Below are 25357 nucleotides of genomic sequence, written 5' to 3' on the forward strand. Positions count from 1 at the left end.
AGTCTGCAGAGAGATGGATAGGTTAAATAAGTGTGCAAGGATCTGGCAGATGGAATGCAATATTGGTAAATGTGAGGTCATCCACTTTGGAAGGAAAAATGGAAGAGCATGTTATTAAATGGTAAAAAATTGCAGCATGCTGCTGTGCAGAGGGATTTGGGAGCGCTTATGCATGTATCATAAAAGATTAGTTTGCAGGTGCAACAGGCTATCAAGAAGGCAAATGGAATGTTGGTCTTCGTTGCTAGAAGGATTGATTTTAAGAGCAGGGAGGTTATGCTGCAACTGTACAGGGTACTGGTGAGGCTGCACCTGGAGTAGTGCATGCAGTTCTGGTCTTCTTACTTGAAGAAGGATATACTGGCTTTGGAGGTGGTGCAGAGGAGGTTCACCAGGTTGATTCCAGAGATGAGGGGGTTAGACTATGAGGAGAGATTGAGTCGCCTGGGACTGTACTTGCTGGAATTCAGAAGGATGAGAGGAGATCTTGTATAAACGTATAAAATTATGAAAGGGATGGATAAGATGGAGGCAGGAAAGCTGTTTCCACTGGTAGATGAGACTAGAACTAGGGGATATAGCCTCTGGATTCAGGGGAGTAGATTTAGAATGGAGATGAGGAGGATCTGCTTTTCCCAGAGAGTGGTGAATCTGTGGAATTCTCTACCCAATGAAGCAGTGGGGGCTACCTCATTAAACATATTTAAGACAAGTTTGGATAGACTTTTGCATAGTAAGGGAATTAAGGGTTATGGGGAAAAGGCAGGTAGGTGGAGATGAGTCCAGATCAACCATTGTCTTATTGAATGGCAGAGCAGGCTTGACGGGCCGGATGGCCTACTCCTGCTCCTGCTCCTATTTCTTGTATTCTTATGTTGCTTAAAAAACATTGCCCGAACAAGAGGATTCAGCAGTCCTAACGAAGGAAAGTGTTACCAGACAAAAAATACATTCCTTTGAGATACAGCTAGAATCTCCTTATCATTATTGATCAGATTAACAGTTTTAATGGATTATTTGGAAGAAGAATTGCTGAAATTGCAGCTGTCAGTGGTTGAGCTGTGAAACCCAAACATTGATATGAATAAGCTGGAAGCAATTAAAAAAATCCTTCGCCGTTAGTAGGTTTTCATCTCATTAGAAAAATATTTTTTAAAGAACGATAATAGCCTTTGTATGGTTGTTAGGGTGGGAATAAGACTTTGTGTCTATGGTTGTTATATGAAGCAAGTTTAGGTTCTGTCCTGAGGAAACATCTTGGCCTGAAACATTGACTGTTTATTCCTTTCCATAGCTACTATTTGACCTGCTGAGTTCCTCCAGCATTTCATATGTGTGTTACTTTCAATTTCAGACATCTGCACAATGTCTCATGTCTGGATTCAGTAGAGTTGCTTATTTCCCAACAAAAAGTGTAAATCAAGATGCAAATAATGAAGCATCTACAAACTAGTGCCACTGTGTAATCAACAAGTTACTCAACCTACTCTGGATTTCTTTCCTGTGCTTTCATCATTCTTAGCTTGCTTTAGAAGAGGTCTAGTTAAAGAAAACCTATTAAGTTACTCTACTTTACCGTCTGGAATTAACAGCATTTTCCACTGATGAGTTAGGCAGGTGGGTCATTTGGGTCTTCTATAGGTAATGTTGTTCAGTCTGAGTTTCTAAATAAACATCCATGAACAAATTGGGCCTATTTTGTAACAGATTATTACTGGCCTTCTACTTGTGAATTATTTTTGTTTACAAATAAAATTTTAATTGGAATTGATTTGTCCTTCTGGAATATTGGTCCGGAATATAATCCCCACCATTGTGGGACCTGTTTTGAATACATCTCCTACAAGGTGTTGGAAGTCCAAAGCAGGTAACTCTCACTTTGTGCTAAGTTTTTAATTTGAATTTTGAAACCCACAACTACATCACTCCTTGTTGCTTCAGAATGTCACTGTTTAGCTAGGTTTCTGCAGTACTCAAGTATTTAGTTGCTTGTGGCACCCTTGGTCACCAGTTACGTTCATTTTGCATTAGAGACTTTTTAAAGATTTACAAAACCATTCATTTGTCTGCGAGTGCAACTGGGAGGTGTGGGGACCATGGGGAAAAGATATGAGGCTAGTGTGTGCTGGTTCTTGTATCACTGCTCTTTGTTTCGTTGTTCCTATTCACCGAACTGACTCTACCTTCCTGATGGCTTGTCTTGAGAACAGACCCTGTGGGCTGAAATACGAGAAGGCTAAAGAGTGGAGAATACCATGTGTGAACGCATTGTGGCTTTGTGACATTCTTCTTGGGAACTTTGATGCCCTGCGGCAGATACAGCACAGTCGCTACACAGTGTTTGGACTGCAGGATCCTCTTGCTCCTAATTCTCAACTGGTCGCGAATCTTTTAGGTAGAGTATATCAATTTTCAATTGCTGAATTATCAGATATGGCGCAGTATTTACTGCTGCAAGGCCAAATTTGGGGAAAATATGGCATAAGATGAAAAATGTTTGGAATACTTAGATCAGTGAGCATCTGTGAAGAGTGAAAGAGTTAATAAAAAGTAATTTGTTAGATGTTCATTTAAGATTATTGAAAGCTCTGCAACATATTTTAGTGTTGCCTGGCCTGTGTTATTAGCCTGCAATAACATTTTATTTTCAAGCAATTTGTGGGAATTGAAATAGCATTTAATTTTCTATTGTTGATTGATGTTCTTCTAAATTTTGTCCTCAGCTGCTTGGCGGGTGCCCTTGAAAATATCACCAGAGCTTTTGATGGTACGTGAACATTTAATTACCCTGTATCATGGCTCATAGAGTTGTATGTTTATAGGTCAGAAAAGGGGGCAAGCATGTTGACGCTGATGATTGTTTGCTTTCACCACCACCTCTGGCAATAAGTTCCAGATACCTGCCACTCTTCATATTGAAAAAACACCTCTAAAACTTCTCACATTAAAGCAATGCCCTTGTTTTCATTACCTCTACCACAGGGGATAAAGATTTTGTCTATCCTATCAATGCTCTCATAATCTTTTTTTTTATATATAATTTTTATTAAATTTTCAAAAAGAATACATGAAAAGATAAAATCTACCCCCCCCTCCCCTTAACCCTCCCCCCCCCCCATATGTAGTCCTACCTAAAAGAAAGAAAGAAAAGAAAAAGGAGCCGCCTGGATATTTGAAGGTTTCCACATGCTCCATGGGATTCAAAATAAATTTGGTATAATTATTTGTTACTTTCCCCAAGTAACCAAATTCTTTGTTGGAGCACTTACATATGACATCCTATCTTTTGTAAATAAGGGCGCCAAATATTCAAGAATGTTACATAATTATCTCTTAAATTATAAGTAATTTTTTCAAGTGGAATAGAACTAGCCATTTCATTATTCCAACGATCCATACTTAAATACGAATCAGATTTCCAAGTAACTGCTATAGTCTTCTTAGCTACTGCCAATGCAATTTTTATAAATTCTTTCTGATATTTATTCAATTTAAGTTTTGGTTTTATCCCTTCAATATCACCTAATAGAAATAATACAGGGTTATGTGGAAGTTGAATTCCAGTAATTTGTTCCAATAAGATTCTTAAATTTATCCGAAAAGGTTGAATTTTAAATGCTCTCATAATCTTATACTCTTCAGCTTCCTTCGCTCTAAGGAAAACAAGCCCAGCCTATCCAACCTCTCCCAATCACTAAAGTCCTCCAATCCAGGCAACATCCTGGTGAGTCCCCTCTGTGCTGTCTCCAGTGCAATCACATCATTCCTGAAATATGGCAACTAGAACTTCAGTCTGTTGTAATGTTTCCTCGATTTGCTCTATTCATTGTAAAGTCCTCCTGCATACAAATTATTAGCCCACAGGTTTGGCTTTGTGGATTAAATATCTTGTTATTTAAACCAAGAAATTGCTCTGCTTCACTGGAAGTGTACCTCCCCAGTTGGCATAGTAAAGAAACTGAGCAAAAATACAGTTTGCTTCATATTTAATGATCTCGGGATTTCCAAAACTACTTCCTGCAATGGAAGTGGAATCGGTCTACTAATATAGGAAATACAGGAGCAAATCTGCCCATAACCAGGTTCACAAAGGAAAACGGAGATTAACAACCAATCTTCCCAACTCTAGGATATAGCTGCAAGTATTCCACAATGTGATCTCTTCAGCTGCTCCATCAATGCTTTCTGTAAGTGGGATGGTCACTGATTCCTCAGGTTCATTTTGTATACTGAAGGAATCCATGCTTGCAGAACAGCCTTCAAAGTCCAAAGTGTATTTATTATCAAAATATATTTATGTATCCATGAAAAAGCCCACACAACAAAGACAGTCAAATATTCAAAGTGTGTGTGAAAGAAGGAACACAAACCGCAGAGTCCCCAAAAGTGATTTCACAGTCGAGGGACCAGTTCAGTGCTGAGGTGATCGCGACTCCTGCACTTCATGGCCAAAGGTTGTAGTGAGAAGAGAGGGATTTGATTTGATGTCATAAATGGAAAGTAGCATTCAGTGCACATAAAACTCTGAAAGTGATCATCAAAGAGGGGATAATCAGTGGAAATGTTTATATGGGATACCTCAACATCAATCTCCTGGGGTTGTCATTAACCAAAAACTTAACTGAACAAGTCTATATAAGAGCAATGCCATGTCAGTCATGAAATCATATGGTACAGAAACTGTTCTTTCAGCCCATGCCAGCTATCAAGACCTATCTGTATTAATTCCCATTTACCGGTATTTGGTCCATTCTGACAATGCAAGTGCTTTTCGTCCTATGTGATACAAAGCCAGGGGATTGGTGTTCTATAGCAAATGACTCTTCCCCAATTGAGACACAGGTCAGTTGTGCAATGCAGTACACTCCACTTGCCTAGCTGATTGCAGCTCCAGCATCCCGGGCCTTAGAAGGCTCAATAGTCCCTGCCAAAATTCAAATTAGGAGGAGGGCAGCAATTGCATGGGAATACTGCCACCTTCAGGTTCCTTTCCAAGCTAACAGCATTCTGACTTGGAAATACGACCTTTCTGTCACTGATGCTCAGTTAAATTCCTGGGCTCCCTGCATAGTTGTAAAATGGTAGCTCATTCACCACACAACCTGCGGTAGTTGCAAAAACTAGTTCAACACCAGCTTCTCAATAAAAGTTATGGATGGCCAGCAAGTTCTGCTCTTGTTAACAATGCCAACGTAACTATAAGAGAGTACAGTCTGTTTAACAACAAGTCATAAATACAAGAGATTCTGCAGATTCTGGAAATCCAGAGTAGCACACAAAACGCTAGGGGGACTTAGCAGATCACACAGCATCTGTGGAGGGAAATGAACAAGTCAATGGACCGAGACCCTTCATCAGGATTAGAAAAGGGAGGGGGGGATTTTTTTGTTTGGAGAATGCTGCCCAATTACACCGATGTGATCAATTAACCTACTAGCCCATAGTTAGTTCCTGCCTCCCCCATTCCAAAGATCACTAATCTGAACCTCTGGAATGTGGGAGGAACCTGGAGCATCCCGAAGAAACGCACACTGTTGTGGGGAGTACGCACAAACTCCTTACAGGCAGCAGTGGGAATTGAGCCCAGCTCACTGGTGCCGCAATAGCATTACGCTACCGTGCCGCCCCAGAATAAAAAAGTGAGGGGACTTGCCAGTGTGTCTGCTTCCCCTTCCACCATCTTATTCTGGTTTCCCCTCCTTTTCTTTCCTATCCTGATGAAGGGTCTTGGCCCAAAATGTCAGCTGTTAAATTGCCTCCAGAGATGCTGTCTAACCTGCTGAGTTTCTCCAGCACTTTGTGTGTGCTACTCAGATGGTTTAATCCATTTTAATTTAGTTGATTGGGGACAAATATTTGCTGGGACATTTAGGGGATGATATCTGTGCTATTGTGCTTTTAACCTAAATGAACTGGTTCCCTGGGCACAAGTCAAAATCAGGTTATTTTCATTGACAGACGTATATCATGAAGTTTTGTTTTGTGGCAGCAGCACAATGCAATACAATGTTTACTATGAATTTCAAAATAAATGTTACAAAAGAGGAATAACGCACATTGGTGTTCATGAGTTCATGGACTGATCAGAAATCTGATGGAATAGAGGCAGTTCCTAGATCATTGAGTGTGGGTCCTCTACCTTCTCCCCGATGGTAATATCAAGAAAAGGGCATGTCCCAGATGGTCCTTAATGATGGATGCTGCCTTCTTGAGCCACGGCTTCTGATACATATCCTCATTGATGGGGAGAGTTGTACCCATAATGGAACTGGCTGAGTCTGCAAGTAGTCAGAATGCTGTCCTCTGTACATCTGTAGAAACTTGCAAGAATCTTTGATGACATGCCAAATCTTGTTAAACTCTGAAGTAGAGCCATTGATGTGCAGAATTTATGTCCCAGTTTGGATGATCCTCTAGGAATTCTGTTTCCACTTTTGTATTCACATTTAAATCAACTGCATACTAGTTACAGCACAGAATGGGGTATTTGGTAAGCTCTTTTGTTTTAACAGATCATTGGTTGACGCATGTGTTATGTCAGTAGTCTTGTCAGTCTCTGGACCCTGGCAACAGTTGCAGGGTTGACCTCTGTTGTTCACTTCTGACACCCACTCCAGCGTTCCACCATCTCTGATGACAGTGCCCTGGCTGATGACGCATTGTTAATTAGTCCACTCTCAGTGAGACAGAAAAAGACCCAACACTATCTTGCTTGTCTCGTTGATGCAACACATTTCTCTTTCCAAGCACACCAGCAACTGCCTCGTCTTATACTTGCAATCTGATACTCTTTTCCCTATCATATTTCTGGTTCTACTCACACTTCTGGTCAGCTGTAATTCTGTCTTAAATTTAAGTTGTGCTGTGCGTGAATCTTTCCAAACTGGTCAGTGGGCTTCAAAGTGGGGATCTATGTATTCAAACTAGTGGGTCATCTGTAGATTAAGAGAACTTTGCTCTCAAATGGATGTCTTTTTAATCAGAAATATTTTGTGCTTTTTTGTGAAATATATTCATTAAGTTTGTTAACTGTACTTCACTGCCTTAGGTAAGAGGCTTCAAGCCTACTGTTTCCTTGACAAATTGATTTATGTCACTACATTTACTTTGGCTTGCAGCAATGAGAGAGGAGACTGGAGGCAGTTGTGTTCTGATTTTGAAATTGATTATAGTTCAGTCAGAATATAGAGTTTGGACATTGTGGTGTGTTGTACTTGCGAGACCATGGATCTGCGCCTGGAAAGTCTTCACTCTCCAGGGCACAGGCCTGGGCAAGGTTGTATGGAAGACCAGCAGTTGCCCATGCTGCAAGTCTCCCCTCTCCACGACACCAATGTTGTGCAAGGGAAGGGCATTAGGACCCATACAGCTTGGCACCAGTGTCGTCACAGAGCAATGTGTGATTAAGTGCTTTGCTCAAGGACATAACATGTTCCCTCGGCTGGGGCTCAAACTCACGACCTTCAGGTCGCTAGTCCAATGCCTTAACCACTTGGTGTTGTTCTATCTTTTTATTATTGGTGTTGAGCGTTTCACATTTCCCTGACAGTTTTCGGGTTTAATAACTATTCTCCAAGTATTTTAGCAATCTGACTTCTCAAATGTCTGGCAGAAATCCTGTGAGCAACCAACAGTGGATGTTGGAAGCAACCTGCCAATAATGTTACCCATCACAATGATAAAATTAAGATCTCTGCTGTTAACAGCTGCCCTCCAGCTGTCAGTTGAACTAAATTTTTGTGTGTACTGAAAGCAAGCAGAATTTTAACCTTTTTGTTTAGAAATAAACCAGTGGATTGCATATTGATTTAAACCACTGTGTTGTGGAGTGATTTGTTAATGGTTGTGGGAGGAAGGGAGATGGAAAGTATGTATATCGGTCCAAGGGAAAGTGTCTGTCATCGTTATGCAGCATAGAAGCCAACCCTACAGCATACATGCCGACCACCAAGTGCCTACCTACATTATTCTCATTTTCCAGCATGTGGTCGGTGGCTACCTTTATCTTTGGTAATTCTTGTGCTTGTCTAGATTTTAAATATTATGGCACTTCAAGAGGTTCAGGATGCTGGGATCTGTAACAATGATCTGCTGAAGGACTCAGCCAGTGTAGTATATTTTGGGGGGGGAGGGTGCAAGGGCAGGACCTGATGCATGGTTTTGACTGACTTTATCAGCAGTTCTTCCTCACCCTCGCCACCGCACAGATGCTGCTCGACCGGTAGGGTACAGCAGTAGGTATTCTCGACTTGAGTTCCTCCAGCAGATTGCTAGTTAAATGTTCTGAAAGTAGTTTTCTCCTCCTTCCACTCAGTCAAGTCTTGTAGATTCCAGACACCTAGTAGTTGAAAATAACCTTTCTCGGATCTTCACTAAACCTTTTACCTTTGCCTCATCTGATGATCTGAATCCCTTTTCTGTGTCAAAAAGTTTCCTGTAGGTCCCCTCGAAAATTATATGCTTCAATCAGAATTAAGTTACTTTCAAGATGAGGGCTGAGTACAATTTGTTTTTTTGCTGGGCATATTTTAACTTGCAATAAAACAGAAAATACTCAAGTATTCAGTATTTGTAAAGAGAGAAACAGTAATATTTTTCAGGTTCATTACCTTACATCAAAGCTACAAAAAATAGAGATTAGACAAGTTCTAAGTTGATGGGAAATGAACAATTTATAGTTTTAAATGGGATAAGTGAGTAGGGTGGAGAGAACAAGAGAGTAAGTGACACTTAACAAGTGATAAGAGCCTGGCAAAAATGGTAAAAGTATTGTGATTAATAAAAGATAAATCTGGAAGATGAATAGAAGGCAATAAATATGAAAGCAGCAGAAAATAATGGAGATAAAAGTCATTGAAAGCTGGTAATTGCAGTGTATAGATTGGAGCTGTTGAAACTCTCAGTAAGGTGCCCTGTCAGAAAATGAACATCTGTTCCTCAAACTTCAATTTAAGTTCAAAGTAACACTGTAGGAGGTCAGAGTGGAAGTGGGTTGGAGAAACAAGGTGACAGAAGCAGATCACTATATTCATCATCTTTTTCCCAATTATTTCCTCTCTTTTCTCCCCACTTTGCTTGTTGAACCTGGTTAATGTCACTCATCCTTATCACTACCAACATTTCTCAAACTCAACACCATCCAACGCTGTCAGATATAACAACCAGTTTGTTCTGGGAAAGTAAAAACAGAAAATGCTGGAGGTACTCAGCAGTCTAGGCCTCGCCTGTTCTAATGAATGGTCTGAAATGTTGACATTGTTTCTCCTACCGCAGATGCAACCTGACTTGCTGAGTAGCTCCAGCACTTTCTACTTTGGTTTTAAATTGTCCTGAGAGTTTTGGGAAAAGATTATGGCATGGTGTTACTTGCCTGACCTAAATATTGGGTGGGGTACTGGTACCTTACAATTGTGATGTGCTGCGGCTCCCCAAGGTTTTGGTTTACAGTTATTTAGTCTACATGTCATGAGAATACATTAAAATAGGAGCAGGAGTTGGGCCATTTAGCCTCCTGAGCCTGTTGTGCCATTCTAAAAGATGACAGCTGATAAGATTCAGAGCTTTTAGTTTCACGGAGTGAACACCAGCAAAAGCCTGTCCTGGTCCAATCACATAGATGCCAAAGCTGAGAAAGTTCACAACTCTTAATTCCTCAGCTAAAGAATTTGGCATGTCCCCTTTGACCCTTACCAATCAATGCACCATAGAAAGCATTCCATCTGGATGCATAACGGTGTGGTATGACAACTGCTCTGCAGTGACCGCAAGAAACTGCGGAGAGTTTTGGACATGGCCTAGCACACCTCAGAAGCCAGCCTCTCCTCTGTGGACTATGTCTATTCTTCATACTGCCTCAGTGAGCAGCCAGTATAATCAAAGACCCTACCCAACCTGGGCATTCTCTTTTACCCCCTCTTCCATTGCGCAGTTGATACAAACGACTTAAAGCACTTAGCACCAGGCTCAAGGACAGCTTTTATCCCCTGTTATCAGACTCTGAATGAACCTCTTGTATGATAGAATGGACTCCTGGCCTCACAATCTATCTCATTAGTATTTTGCATCATTTTGTCTACCTGCACTGCATTTTCTCTGTAGCTGTTATAACTCATTTTGCATTCTGGTACTGCTTTACCTTGTTCTATCTCAATGCACTGTGCAATGATTTGAGCAGCTGTATGCACAGTACTCATGACAAGCTTTTCACTGCTTCTTGGTGCATGTGACAATAATAAAACAATTCCATTTCCAATTCTTGCCTGTTCCCACAATTCTTATTTCCCCCAATATCCAGAAATCCTTGCTTTGAATGTAATCAATGACTCAGCGTCAAATGTCTTGCAGAGAATTCTGCAAACTTACAATGTTTTGTCAGACCTTAATAACCAATCCTTATTTTGAGACTGTAACTCCTCATCTAAACTCAGCCAATTGAAACATCCTCCCTAACTCAACTCTGCCTGGACATCTAAGAATTTTCTGGGTTTCAGTTAGAGAGCCCCTCATTTTCCTGAAGTGTGAAGAATAGGCGTAGATTGGGAGACCACTTCGCCGAGCATCTACAGTCTGTCAACGACATAGATTGGGAGACCGCTTCGCTGAGTGTCTATGCTTCATCCACCAGAACAAGCAGGACCACCCAGTGGCCACCCATTTTACTTCCACTTCCCATTCCCATTCCATTATGTCCATCCATGGCCTCCTCCACTGCTGGGATAAGGCCACACTTAGGTTTGAAGAACCACACCTTATTTCGTTTGGGTAGCCTCCAAACTGATGACATGAACATCGATTTCTCAAACTTCCAGTAATGCCTCCACCCCTCCCTTCACCATTTCCCATCCCCTTGTCCGTCTCTCATGTTATCTCCTTGCCCACCCATCGCCTCCCTCTGGTGCTCCTCCTCCCCCCTTCTTCTCTCTTCCATGGCCTTCTGTCTCTTTCACCAATTGACTTCCTAGCTCTTTGCTTCATCTCTCCCCCTCCAAGTGTCACCTATCGCCTGGTGTTTCTCTCTCCCCTCCCCCCACCTTTCCAATCTACCCCTCAGCTTTTTTTTCTCCAGTCCTGCCGAGGGGTTTCATCCTGAAGTGTCAACTGTACCTTGTTTCCATAGATGCCGCCTGGCCTGCTGAATTCCTCCAGCGTTTCGTGTGTGTTGCTGGGATTTCCAGCATCTGCAGGCTTTCTCTTATTTGTGACCAGGAGTTACTGACAGCCAACCTGAAAAGGCTTTGCTTCCTTGTATTCCATGCCTTAATGTAAAGAACCACTTCTTGGGTCTTTTCAGCACCTCTTTATCCTGTTTAAGGTTTAACTTTGTATGGCTATACACTCCAAGGCTCTGTCCCCAGTTGGTGTGTGTGCGCCCTTGCTTTGTTGCAGATCCCCGTCAATTACCTGACATCTTTGGATTGACTTCCATTTGCTAATTTTCTTAGCTAACCAGTATCCTGCTGCATTCTAAAACTTTCTTCTGGTTGTAAGCAGTAATTTTTATATTTGTTTGTTGGCATTATCTGCCTTGTAGTATAACCATGACCATGATTGTTCTTAGCAGATTTTTCTACGGAAGTGGTCTGCCATTGCTGCCTTTTAGGCAGTGTCTTTACAAGACAGGTGACCCCAGCCATTATCATTACTCCAACATCTCAGAGAGAATTGGAAAATCATGGTCCGTCAATGTTTCCCAGTTACTCTTTATACTTTATTGTCGCCAAACAATTGGTACTGGAATGTACAATCATTAACAGCGATGTTTGATTCTGCGTTTCACACTCCTTGGATTACAAATATTAAATATTTAAAGTAGTTAAAATTAGTAAATATTAAAAATTTAAATTATAAATCATAAATAGAACATAGAAAAATGGGAAGTAAGGTAGTGCAAAAAAACTGAGAGACAGGTCCGGATATTTGGAGGGTGCGGCCCAGATCCGGGTCAGGATCCATTCAGCAGTCTTATCACAGTTGGAAAGAAGCTGTTCCCAAATCTGGCCGTACGAGTTTTCAAGCTTCTGAACCTTCTCCTGGAGGGAAGAGGGACGAAAAGTGTGTTGGTTGGTGGGTCGTGAGCTTGATTATCCTTTTACAGCTTGAGGATTTGATCCACTTTCAAAGAATCTAAACCCTTGAATGTTTTTTCCTTGCTATGTCCATCCCCTTTCTTGTTTCATGCCTTCCCTTTAAAATGCATCACCATTTCCCCTCTGTTATGAAGATAAAAGTTATTTATTTTGAAAAGTTGGCCCAAATCCTGCACCTCCACATACAGATGACCTTTCTTCTCCTTTAATAGGCGTTAGTTTTTGCTATCCTCTTTGTTGTGTCTTTGGATCTGCTTTTAAAGGAATGACAGCAGTGACAGGCTGTGAGGAAGCTTTGCCGTGTCAAAGGTAGAAGGTGACCTATGAGGAGTAAGTGCACTGGGATGGATCTTTTGGCCAAATGACCTTGTGCTGTAAATGTTCTGTAAAAGTATGAAGCATTTTGATAGGCCGTGCTGTTGCTTTCCCTTACAGAGTGTCCGTATCCAATCCAAACAGAAGCAGAATGAATGTAACATTCCACCCCCTGTGAAAAGAGCAAGGTAAGAAAATTAAAGACTTTATTTTTCTGAGAAGTTCTAGTTTGCTTCATTTTTCTGTTGGACAAGGTAATTTGTAAAAACCACCAGAAGTTAAAAGCCCAGGCATCCAAGTCTAAATAATAAGCAGCTGAGAATTTAGGACCTCGTACTCTGCTAATGTGGTTGAGCTGTTGGGTGCCCATAGCTTGGGCTGTCATGTAGTAATTCTTTACTCTTGGTTTGACAGCCCCTTGAAATGTACTGAGATTGTGAAAATACCGTATATTAATATAATACGAATTCCCTAATGGTTTGTCATAGTAATATGGCAGAGACGTGGGCTGTTCTACATTACATGATGACCTTTTTGCTCATCTCGAGTAAGCCTATTTGCCCTCAAAAAATCCACTTATGCCTTGCATGCTGAAGAGACAGCCTACATGTCTCTTAAGGTATCTGATTCCATTGTCACCTCTGGTACCAAGTTCCAGATACCAGCCACTCCCTGGGTACTTTGAAAAACACTTCCCCTTCAAACTCCTTCCTTTCACCTTAAACCTGAGTCCACTTGTTTCTGATACCACTGTCTTGGGAAAAAGATTCTGACTATCAACTGGATCTATCTCTGTTATATTTTTATATACCTCTTCCAGATCACCCATCAGCCACTTTTGCTCCAGGGAAAAACAATTACAGCCTATCTAAAGTGCTCCAGGCTAGGTGATATCCTTGTGATTTTCCATCACTGAGTTAAGCAGTCAGCATCATTATTGCATTCAGTGATCTCACCTCAGAGAAAAGTACACAGGAGTTCTTGATCAAATTTCACTTCAGTGTATGTGACGTTTGGCAATTTTGATTTTAGAATCAGATCAGGTATATCATCACCAGCATGTGATGTGAAATTTGTTAATTTAGCGGCAGCAGTTCAATGTAATACATAATCTAGCAGAGAAAAAAATAAAATAAAATAAAACATAATAAACAAATAAATCAATTACATATATTGAATAAATTTAAAAATACATGCAAAAAAAGAAATAGTGTTTATTTTTAAAAAAAGTGAAGTAGTGTCCAAAGCTTCAATGTCCATTTAGGAATCGGATGGCAGAAGGGAAGAAGTTGTTCCTGAATCGCTGAGTGTGTGCCTTCAGGCTTTTGTACCTCTTACCTGATGCTAACAGTGAGAAAAGGGCATGCCCTAAATGCTGGAGGTCCTCAATAATGGACGCTGCCTTTGTTATGCCTATAGCAAGGCATAATCGCAGTATTTTCAAAAATGTAGGCGGAGATAAAAATCTTTGGACCTCTAAGTTGTTCATTGGAATTATTCTTTCCAACCTCTGAGAAAAGCTATAATTCCTAATGCCTCTGAAGACCAGAAAGATTCCAGATGTGAGAAATTGTTCAGACTGAAGATACGGGAGCATAAATTGATTGTTATTTATACATTTAATTGTCTATTATTCACAGTAAAAATGTCTGACCATTTGAATAGAGCTATATTAATCTGAGTTGTAAATCATCTTAGTCCTGCCAACCATCACCCGATAATCCTGCATGCAATAGTACTGTAACAACTTTCAGTCATGTGGAGAAATAAAAAGTCCTAATAGGGCCACATGGTCAGAGAGGGGGATAGATTTGAATATTTTCTTATTGATGCAATACATTTTTTGACACAATACATCATCTTTTTAACCAGGATTGAGGATTTGCCTCCCCCATCAAAGAAACTTCCTCCAGAATCCACACCAGTAGTGCTGTTTACAGGATTTGAACCTGCACAGGTTCAGCTGTACATCAAGGTAACCTTCCCTTTGCCTTCTGTCTTTCTCACTGAATAACATGGCAGCTTTGATATGAAATCTATGGCAAGCACCTGAAAGGCAGAATTTATGTGGGCTAACTTTTGTCCAGAGTGAATGTTGCTGGCATAACCAGCATTCTATAATGCTGCTAAGAAGCAAGTGATGAGATGGTCAAGCTGCTTTAGGTCTGCTATCATGTTTCCACCAGACCAGAGAAGGACGGAAGATTTCCTTCCCTGAAAGGCATCCTAGTGAACAGAGGAAAAGGAAGATAAGTCAGATAAATTAGTGCCTGAACAGATGGTGGAGGAGGGAGGACTTTCAATGTATAGATTACTTGAGGTGTTTCTGTGGAAGTTAGGATCTGTACAAGCCAGACAGCTTGCACCTGTATTGAAGCAGGGCCACCTTCACTGTGGGAGGTGGAGGGGGTTTGCAAAAGCTAACTTGGCAATGAAATGGAATACAGAGCAGGAGTCAGTGGGGAAGGGAGATTAATTATCCCTTGATAGTTTAAATCCTCCGGGAGTTCAGTGAAACCCCCTCTCACTGCTCCCCCTCTCTGATCTCTGCTGCTGTCCAACTCTTTGAACACGTGCTTACCCAGACCTGCTACGACAGCCATGTATTCTTCCTGGGAACATGTCTTCAGCACCAGCTTGTACCAAAAAGGGTCTTGGCCCAAAACATGGAATGTACTTTTTTTTCCATAGAAGCTGACTGGCCTGCTGAGTTCCTACAGCATTTTGTGTGTGTTACTTGATAGGTAATGGTGAGAGCAGAGGGACCTCATGTGCATGTCCAAGGGTGCTTGATAAGATAACTCAAAAGGTAAATCTGTGTGGCCAGATTCTGCGTCAACTCCAATACATGTTTAAAGATGATGACAAATGAGAAAATCTGCACATGCTGGAAATCCAAGCAACACACACAAAATGCTGGAGGAACTCAACAGGCCAGGCAGCATCTATGGAAAAAAGTACAGTTGGCAGGGTTTCGACCCGAAACGTTGACTGTACTTTTTTCTATAGATGCTGTCTGACCTCTGAGTTCCTCCAGCATTTTGTGTGTGTTGCTTTAAAAATGATACCACTGGTAGTGGGTTGCATCTCAAATAATGTTGAACTGGAGTACAGGAAGGAGCGAGAGAGCTTAGTAACGTGTGATGACAACAACTTTTGATTCAAAGTTAACAAGACAAAAGAGCTGGTCATTGACTTCAGAAAGAGGGAGGGGTCAGTGCACATGCTCCCCTCTGCATCAACAGTGTTGAGATTGAGAGTTTTACCTTCCTTGGTGTGACTATCACTAGTAGGTTATCCCAGTCCAACCACGTTGTTGTCAGTCAGGGAAACTTGCCAGCACCTGTACTTCCTCTCGGGGCTAAATAATTTCAGAATGCCCCTGTCAACTCTTGCCTACTCTTATTTGTGCTCTATAGAAAAGATTGTGTTTGGATGCATGGCAGCTTGGTATGGTAACTACTTTGCACATGACTGTAAGAAACTGCAGATAGTTCATAACTGGGGTATTGCTTTAAGGCAAGGTGGGAATTTGAGGAAGAACTTTTGGACGTTTGGTTGAGATCTGAAAAGCACATTTTAAGTACAGTACTGTGCAAAGGTCTTAAGCACATATATATAGCTTGGGTGCATAAGACTTGCACAGTATGGTATTTGTCAGCATGGAGTGAAGAGCGAGTTTGCAAATCTGTCGGGAGCAAAGGGCATTGGGAATGGTGAGGGTGGAGCACTGCGGGAGGGTTGTGGGACAGGTGGCAAAGGAGGAGTGCCAGGGGTTGGAATGGGTGCAAGCACACCCAGCCTTGAGGCACCAGGCAAGACCGTTTGATTTCAAATAATTGGATTATGGATCATTATAGAATGTCTCTCTGGTGCATCCAGCTCTCTCCCCTCTCTCCCCACTTTCCTAACCATGATTCCCCTCCCTGTCTCCTTCCCAGTCAGTCCACAGTAAAGACCCATATCAAAATCAGGTTCATCACTGACATGTGTCATAATTTTTTTTGTGGCAGTGGTACATTGCAATACATAAATTACTACAGGACTGTGCAAAAGTCTTGAGCACTCGAGCTGTATATATGTGCCTAAGACTTTTGTACAGAACTGTATTTATGTGACCACTTGTAAAGCATTTCTATAGAAAGCTACTAAACCTAGACATAATTGACCCATTTTTAATATACATTTCAAAGTTATGCATCTGATGAAAGTCTTTCAAAACTAATATGCTAATGGGAGCCATGCGACTGCACAACCTGAGCCAGGCAATTTTTTCCTTTGTTTTCTTCGTCATCGAATTATTAAGGTGCAATAAGGGACCTGCTCTGAGTTTGTGGCAGTTCCCAGTGGAGAAATGTCACCAGTCCCTTTCACCCACTCCTCCTCTGAGGCTCTGCAAGTGATTCTCTTCAGTTCCCATCCATTTCCTCTTTGAAAACCTTAATTCTATTTCCACTACCCCTACAGTAAATGAATTTGAGATCTTGCTAGTTTGAGATAGTAATTAACAATTCAACATAAATTTATTAATGAAAGTATGTAAACGTTACCATACTATCTTAAGATTCATTTTCTTGCAGGTATTTACGGGGGAAGAAAGAAATGCAATAGAATTTGCAAATAACTATACATAAATAGACAAAGATTAACAAACATCCAATGGGCAAAAGAAGACAAAGTATGCAAATAGTAAAATAATGCTGTATATGAGTTGTAAAGAGTCCTTGAAAGTAAGTCTGTAGGTCATAGAATCAATTCAGAGTAGTGGTGATTGATGTTATTGCATGCCCATTCGGGAGCTTGATGGTTGAAGGGTTAATAACTGATGGTGAATGACCTAAGGCTTCTGTTCCTATTGCCTGATTGTACTAGTGAGAAAGAGGGCAAGGCCTGGATGGTGATGTTCTTTGATGTTTGATGCTGCTTTCTTGTTAGTACTTCATGTAAATGTATTCAAGAAGAAGGCTTTGTGTTGAATTGATTAGGCTGGGGCCACCATTTTCTGTAGCCTTTTCTGTTTCTGGACATTGCTGTTTCCATGCCAGGCCTCGTTGCAACTATTTAGGATACTGTACACTGTGTATCTATAGAAGTTTGACAGTGATTTTGGTAATATGCTGAATTTTTGCAGCTTCTAAAGGTAGAGGTGCTGTTGCACCTTCTTTGTGATGCTGGTCCCAGGACGGATCCTCTGATATGTAAACACTACTGACCTTCACCACCTCTGAGTCCTTAATTACTCTGCAGAAGGATATTTTTCCTTGCATCTCCTTTTACTTTATGCTTAGAATCTTAATTCACTTCCTCTTTGACCCCTCCACTATTGGGTACAGCTCCTCTCTAATTACCCTCTAATCCAGTTATGTGGTTACACATCTGTCACAAGTTTCATCTTGGCCATTTTGCTCTCCGGAGAACAATCTTGCTTAATCAGTGTAATGTTTTGTGTAGTCAGAACTGTTTTAGAGATTCACGCGCGAAATGCTGGGGGAGCTCAGCAAGCTGGGCAGTGTCTATGAAGGGGAATAAACTGTCTCTCTTTTGGTTTGAGATCTTTTACCAGGACTGACAAGGAAGAAAATATAATGAAGAGTCTTGGAATTTTTGTGCCTTGACCTTCTAAACCAGCCTGCCATCCAGAACCATGTCAAAACCTTTACCAAAGTTCATGTAAACCACATGAACTGCTGGGCCTTCATCAGTTTTCTCAATTACCCCTTTAAAAGATTCAAACTTATGAGACATGATCTCACCCGCGTAAAAACATACAACTGCTAATCCGTCCCTGCTTTCTAAGGTAATATAAGTCCTGTCCCTTGGAATGTTTTCCAACAATTTCCCTACTGTTAATGTGAGGTTCATTGGCTTGTTATTTCCAGGATTATCCCTACTACCCTTTTTGAATAATGAGGCAACATTAACATCCTCCAGTTTTCTAGAGGGTGCTTTCCAAGTTGCATGCCATCTTGGACAATGTCTCCCATCCACAACATAATGTACTGGTTGGGCACAGGAGTACATTCAGCCAGAGACTCCTTCCACTGAGATGCAACACTGAGCGTCATAGGAAGTCATTCCTGCCTGTGGCCATCAAACTTTACAACTCCTCCCTTGGAGGCTCAGACACCCTGTGCCGATAGGCTGGTCCTGGACTTATTTCCTGGCATAATTTACATATTACTATTTAATTACTTATGGTGCCACTATAACGAAAACCAATTTCCCCCAGGATCAATAAAGTATGACTATGACTAATTATTTAGAGATACAGTACAATGTAGGCCCTTCTGGCCCTTTGAGCTGAACCGGCAGCAACCCTTGATTTAACCCTAGCCTAATCACGTGACAATTTTTACAATGATCCATTAACTTACTAACTGGTGCGTCTTTAGACTGTGGGAGAAAGCCAGAGCACCTGGGGAAACCCCACTCATTCCACGGGGAGAAGGTATAAACTCCTTATAGACGGAGCCAGGAATTGAACTCTGAACTCCAACGCCCCAAACTGTCACAGTGTCGTGCTAACCACTGCACTACCATGTACCTCACTCATGGCTAACAGAAATACAAGGATCTCTGTCAGATCCCCAGCAATGCTATCCCTCATGCTCCATTCATTCTAGAACTTCATCCTACCTGGTACAGATGTGTCCCAGACAGATGTGAGAAGTTATCTCATCTCTTACCTTTAGAACATAGAACAGTACAGCACAGTACAGGCCCTTTGGCCCACAATGTTGTGCCGACCCTCAAACCCTGCCTCCCATATAAGCCCCCAGCTTAGATTCCTCCATATACCTGTCTAGTAGTCTCTTAAACTTCACTAGTGTATCTGACTCAGGCAGTGCATTCCACGCACCAACACTCTCTGAGTAAAAAACCTTCCTCTAGTATCCCCCTTGAACTTCCCACCCCTTACCTTAAAGCCATGTCCTCTTGTATTAAGCAGTGGTGCCCTGGGGAAGAGGCGCTGGCTATCCACTCTACCTATTCCTCTTATTATCTTGTACACCTCTATCCTCACTTTTCTGGGTTCTAAAGAAGAAATGGAGGTTCAAGAGCTGAACAAAACATTAGGAGACCAATGTAAGGATTACTAATCCTTACAAATGTAAGGATTGATTTTTAAAAATTCTGTAGTGGAAGCAGTGTTTAGATGAACTAAATTACATTATAGTGTAGAATTAGTCAGTTAATAATTAACCGAGCTGTTCAATGGGAAGATCATATTATCAGAATCAGCTTTATTATCACCAGCATATGTTGTGAAATGGCAATTTTACACAGAAGCATTGGTTTTCTAAATTTTGAAGATCAAAATGAGAATGGAAAATGTCCACATTTTATATCTGAGCCATATATCTTTAATCTTAATTGAACCATGAGAAGTTTTAATTAGAGTGAATTTTTTTTTCAAAAATTGAGGTGGATAAGTTATTTGGCATTTGTGCAATTCATTCATAATTAGAGGCTTTGCTTTTTGCCCCCCTCCCCTTCTCAGAAACTCTATGTTCTTGGTGGTGAGGTTGCAGAATCTGCTCAGAAGTGCACTCATCTGGTCGCCAGTAAGGTGACTCGCACGGTGAAATTCCTGACTGCTATCTCTACTGTGAACCACATAGTCACACCTGAGTGGCTGGAGGAGAGTTTTAAAAGTCAGAAATTTATAGGTAAGTCAATCGTCATGCGGTTGGTAAGATTTCAGAACGTTTCAATTGGGTGTCTCCACTGTCACTCCAAAGGTGAAGAAACCACAATGTTTATACAAACAAACCAAAGTCAAGTCAGAGTAGAATGTTTATTGTGAGGAAAATAAAGTGGTGTGGGTATAAATAGGTGGTTGATGATCACTGCAAAATTAATGGAGTTGTTTCCACGCTGTATCACTCTCTGCAGGGGTTCCCAAATTTTTTTAAGCGGTGGACCAAAACGATTAAGCAAGGAATCTGTAGACCTCTGGTTGGGAACCCCTGCTCTATGCTAGTATGTTTATTTTGAGAAGATCATGAACCAGTGCTTAACATTTAGATTTTTCTTTGGTGTTGGCAGGTATGACATGTACAAAAATGATGGGTTACACCTGAACCTTAGGAGAGCCAGTATTGTTGTGAGCAGGTTTGCTAGAATTGTTGGGGAGGGTTTAAACTAATGGTGACAGGGGGATGGGAACCGAAGTGATAAGGCTGAAAATGGGGCAGTTGGTTTACAAGTAGATGCAGTGTGTAGCAAAACTGTGAGGAAGGACTGGCAAATGGGAGGGCAAAATTAACGTCAGTGGAATGAATCAGTGAGGTGTAACATGGGGGGAAATGAAAAAGGGTGATGAATACAGGACTGAATGTGTATGTTTGAGTGTTCGCATTATACGGAATAAGGTAGATGATCATGTAGCGGAGTTAGAGATTGGCTGATATAATGTTGGGAGCATCACTGAGTTGTGGCTGAAAGAAGATTATAGTTGAGAGCTTAACAACCAAGGATACACATTGTATTGAAAGGGCAGGCAGGTAGGTAAAGGTGGTGGCGTGACTCTATTGGTTAAAAAAAAATGAAATCAAATCCTTAGAAAGAGGTGACATAGGATCTTGAGATGTAGAATCGTTGTGGTTAGAGCAAGGGTAAAAAGACCCTGATAGGAGTTACATACGTATAGGCCTCCAAGCAAAAGCCAGGATTTGGGATGCCAATTACAATGTGAGATAGAAAGTGCCTGTAAAAATGGCAATGTTAGAATAATCATGGAGGATTGAGAAAATACAGTGTCAACTGATCTCGAGAGGAAATTTGTAGGATGCTAATGAGAAGCCTTTTTTTGGAGCAACTTATGATTGATCCCTCTCGGGGAAAACAATTCTGGATTGGCTTTTGTGTAATGAATCAGATTTGAATACGAAGCTTAAGGTAAAGGAACCTTCAGGAGACAATGATCGCCCTGTAATTTGAGAGGGAGAAGCTAAAGTGAGATGTATCAGTATTACATTGGAGTAAAGCGACTAATAGTGGCACGAGAAAGTAGCCACCAAAGTCAGCTGAAAGCAGAGACTATCCAGGATGATGGCTGAACGGCAATGGCTAGAGTTCCTGGAGCAATTAAGAAGGCACAGGATAGATACAGTCCAAAGTTGAAATATTCTAAAGGGAGGATAATGCAACCATGGCTCACAAGGGAATTCAAAGACAGCATAAGAGCAAAAGGGAGGGCATATAATATAGCAAAGTAGTGGGAAATTGGAGGAATAAGAAGCTTTTAAAAACAAGCAGAAAACAACAAAAAAACTAAGGAGAGAAAAGATGAAATATGAAGGTAAGCTAGCCAATAATATAAAAGAGGATGCCAGAGTTTTTTTTTAAGATAGATGAGTGGATATTAGACTGCTGGAAAATTATTCTGGAGAGGTATTAATAGGGGACAAAGAAATGGCAGACAAACTGAATAAGTATTTTGCATCATTCTTCACTGTGGAAGAAACTAGCAATATGCTAATAGTTCAAAAATGTTAGGGGCAGAAGTGAGTGTAGTTGTTATTACTAAGGAGAAGGTGCTTGGAAAGCTGAAATATCTGAGGATGGATAAGGCACCTAGACTAGTTTGGTAAGGAAACCACAACAGGGTTTTGAAAGAGGTAGCTAAAGAGATTGTAGAGGCATTAGAAATTATCTTTTTAGAACTGTGGATTACAGGAGGAATGGAGATAGGCTAGCCCCTATTAATGGCAATGGGACAGCAATTGAGAGGGTGAATATATTTTCAAGTTTCTCGGTGTACACTTCACTGAGGATCTCACCTGGACTGCACGTACAGGCTGTGTGATGAACAAAGCACAGCAGTGCCTCTTTCACCTCAGATGGCTGAAGAAGTTTGGCGTGAGTCCCCAATTGCTCAGGACTTTCTACAGGGGCACCATCGAGAGCATCCTGTATCACAGCTGGTACGGGAACTATACTACCCTCAATCGTAGGGCACTGCAGAGTGTGGTGCGGACAGCCCAGCACATCTGTGGATGTGAATATTTCCTCTTTTCAGGACACTTACAGCAGCAGGTGTGTAGAAAGGGCCCGGAGGATCATCACGGACTCCAGCCATCCCAACCGCAAACCGTTTCAGCTGCTACTGTCTGGCAAATGGTACCGCAGCATTAAGACCAGGGCCGACAGGCTCCGGGACAGCTTCTTTCAGCAGGCTATCAGATTCATCAACACACATTGACTGAACATATATGTATACAAAACAATTATGTATACAATCTTCATGTTTGGGCAATATACTCCCACATTTCCCTTCCCTATTGCTTGTACATAGTGACGGAGATACAACAGAAAGGTCTTTCACTCCATGTTGTGAGATGGATGTAAGAAATAAAAAATCTAATTCTAAAGGTTACCTTGCATGTTGTAAACACAAAATAATCTGCAGATGCTGGGGTCAAAGCAACACTCACATCACGCTGGAGGAACTCAGCAGGTCGGGTAGCATCCATGGAAACGTTGACTCATTGTTTCCATGGATGCTGCCTGACCAACTTGCATGTTGTGTTGGTGGTATGGAGGGCAAATAGAGCGAATGTGGAAATGATGTTTCCTATAGTGGGGGAGTGTAGTATAAATGGCCACGTGCACTTAGAACTGAGATGAAAATGAATTTCTTTAGTTAGAGTGTAGTGAATTTGGAATTCATTGCCACAGATGGCTGCTGTGTCCAAGTAACTAGGTATATTTAAAGCAGCGGTTGATAGGTTCTTCATTGGTCAGGGTGTCAAAGGTTACGGGTGAGAAAGCAGGAAAATGGGCGGGTTGAGAGGATTAATAAATTAGCCATGCTGGAATAGTGAAGCAGACTCAATGGACTGAATGGCATAATTCTGCTCATGTGTCTTTTGGTTAACTGGATAGCACCTGTCTACAAATGCTCCTCATATCCTTGGGTGAATGTAGTTTCAACAGCACTCAGCACGTTCAACATTATTGAGGAGAATACTGATCACAGGCACTACCCCAATGAGTCACCCGCACACGATGGCTGTCATGTTTGCCATCTACAAAATGCAATGTAGTCACTCACCTACTCTGACAACACCTTCCATATCTAGAACCTCTGCCATTCATCTTTGCTCTTTCATAGTCACTGCAGCGGGGAACAAGTTCCAGTATGTAGATGGGTGGCAGCTTCATCAGAAGGACTGCAACATTTCCTGAATGTGAAGCTGATAAGACTGTTCAAGGGCAAGTAGATAAATGTTGCCTGTCTGGGAAATTGAATAAAAATAGTAAGGTTGAGAAGAATGTTCTGTCTGTCTGGCTGTGGAAAATGTCACTTTATTGAAAAATTATTTTGGAAGGGAAATTGCTTTTTTCCAGGTAATGCAGTACTCTAAATTGCTTTTTTAAAATCTGAGATGTAGACTTATTTTATTAGTCTTGGACTATCTGGTGTAATAATAGAAATTGATTGAAGTTTTGTTTGGAGTTCTATGGATGATTGTGCGGGGATCTATTTGCTAAGCCTGGATGAGGTTCTACAAATGGTTGGTGACCATCTAAAACTACAGACACAAAACATATTTTAAAAAACTACACAGGATATTGTTCTTTTTTTTTATTTTTAAGAGATGACCTGACAGGATTGTTCAGTTGTTTAAAGGTACTTTGTTCTGATTCAACCTTGGACTTAGAAAACATTGGTATGTTCAACGCATTCTTTGATTAAAATATATTTCCACAATCTTTACGCCCACCCCTAAACAAGACAATTTCTGCAAATATCCAATCATTTTGTCAACCCGTCAGCTTCTTTCCCCATTTGTGTCAGTATTCTTTCCTCCCACTTTATCTATTTAGTGCTTGGTGGGTTATGTGGTGCATCAGTGGGTTCTATGATGGCATATGCCATCGCCATCTTCCCTTCAAACTCGTCTGCCCAATGTTTTTGTTTTCAAATGTTGTGCATAAGAGGTGCTTAAGATTACAGAACTGATATTACTCGGTTCTACCATATTTTAAAATGTGAGATTCATTTAGCTGTGGCCTTTCTAAGGGCATTTTTATTGCACTTCTTGCAGATGAGCAGAACTTCATACTGAGAGATGCTGAAGCTGAAGTCCTCTTCTGTTTCAGCTTGGAGGAGTCGCTTAAAAGAGCACAAGGTGCCCCCTTATTCAAGGTAAGATTCATTATGCTCCTTGTATATTGTTTGTCTCAATTATGGTACCTATACTTTGGATACCAATCAGGCAAAAGTTTTCTTTGTCTCATTTCAGTGTGAGAGAGTATTGCGGTTGTATTGAACTTAAGGTTGATTTTCAGAGGTCTACGTACTCGGGGTATAAATACCTCAAAATCAGCTGCTTCTAGCAGCAGCACTGTAAATTACTTGAAGTTAACATAAGGTTAAACTAGCATATTATACATAACTTAATGCAACCACAACAAAATAAACACAGTGACATTAGTGCAAGCTGAGAGTGAGGGAAAAAGAAATGCAGTCCATGGTGTGGTTAGGTTTTTCAAGAACCTGGTGGCAGTGGGGAAGCTGCTGCTGTGAATTTTGACGTTTGGCTCTTCAAGTTGTTGTCCCACTTGCCTGATGGTAGCAATGAGAATAGGGCATAGCTTAGATGGTGGGGATCCTTAATGATAGATGCTGCTTTCCTGAGATATTGCCTCTTTATGTATGTATTCAGATGCATGTTAAGATGCAGGCTTTGTTCTGTAGAAACATGGCTCCAGGGCAACGTCCAGGCACCATCAATCTACACGCCATAAAACTCAGGGACTTGGGCGATATTATTAGTTTTTATGTAATTGTTTTTCTGCTACTGTAATTATATGTTCAATAGGTGCTGTGTTTTGCACCTTGGCCCCAGAGGGACGTTTCATTTCGCTGTATCTGTATGTATAGTTGAATGACAATTGAACTTGAACTTGAATAGTGCTGAACAGGGTTGCTTCAGAAGAAAGAA

The 25357-nt window shown here is 41.1% G+C and overlaps 1 protein-coding gene across 1 annotated transcript in view; it reads left to right on the top strand.

The window, feature by feature from the left end:
- paxip1 (PAX interacting (with transcription-activation domain) protein 1) overlaps nt 1-25357 on the top strand; it is a 139581-nt gene that overhangs the window by 107959 nt on the left and 6265 nt on the right. The window contains exons 12-17 of the mRNA XM_063044434.1: nt 2211-2395; nt 2724-2767; nt 12522-12589; nt 14274-14376; nt 19903-20071; nt 24458-24558. Coding sequence (XP_062900504.1) covers nt 2211-2395; nt 2724-2767; nt 12522-12589; nt 14274-14376; nt 19903-20071; nt 24458-24558 — 670 coding nt within the window. The remainder of the gene's footprint in view (nt 1-2210; nt 2396-2723; nt 2768-12521; nt 12590-14273; nt 14377-19902; nt 20072-24457; nt 24559-25357) is intronic.

The sequence above is a fragment of the Mobula hypostoma genome, chromosome 3 (genome assembly GCF_963921235.1).
Source record: "Mobula hypostoma chromosome 3, sMobHyp1.1, whole genome shotgun sequence".
NCBI classification, from domain to species: Eukaryota; Metazoa; Chordata; class Chondrichthyes; order Myliobatiformes; family Myliobatidae; genus Mobula; species Mobula hypostoma.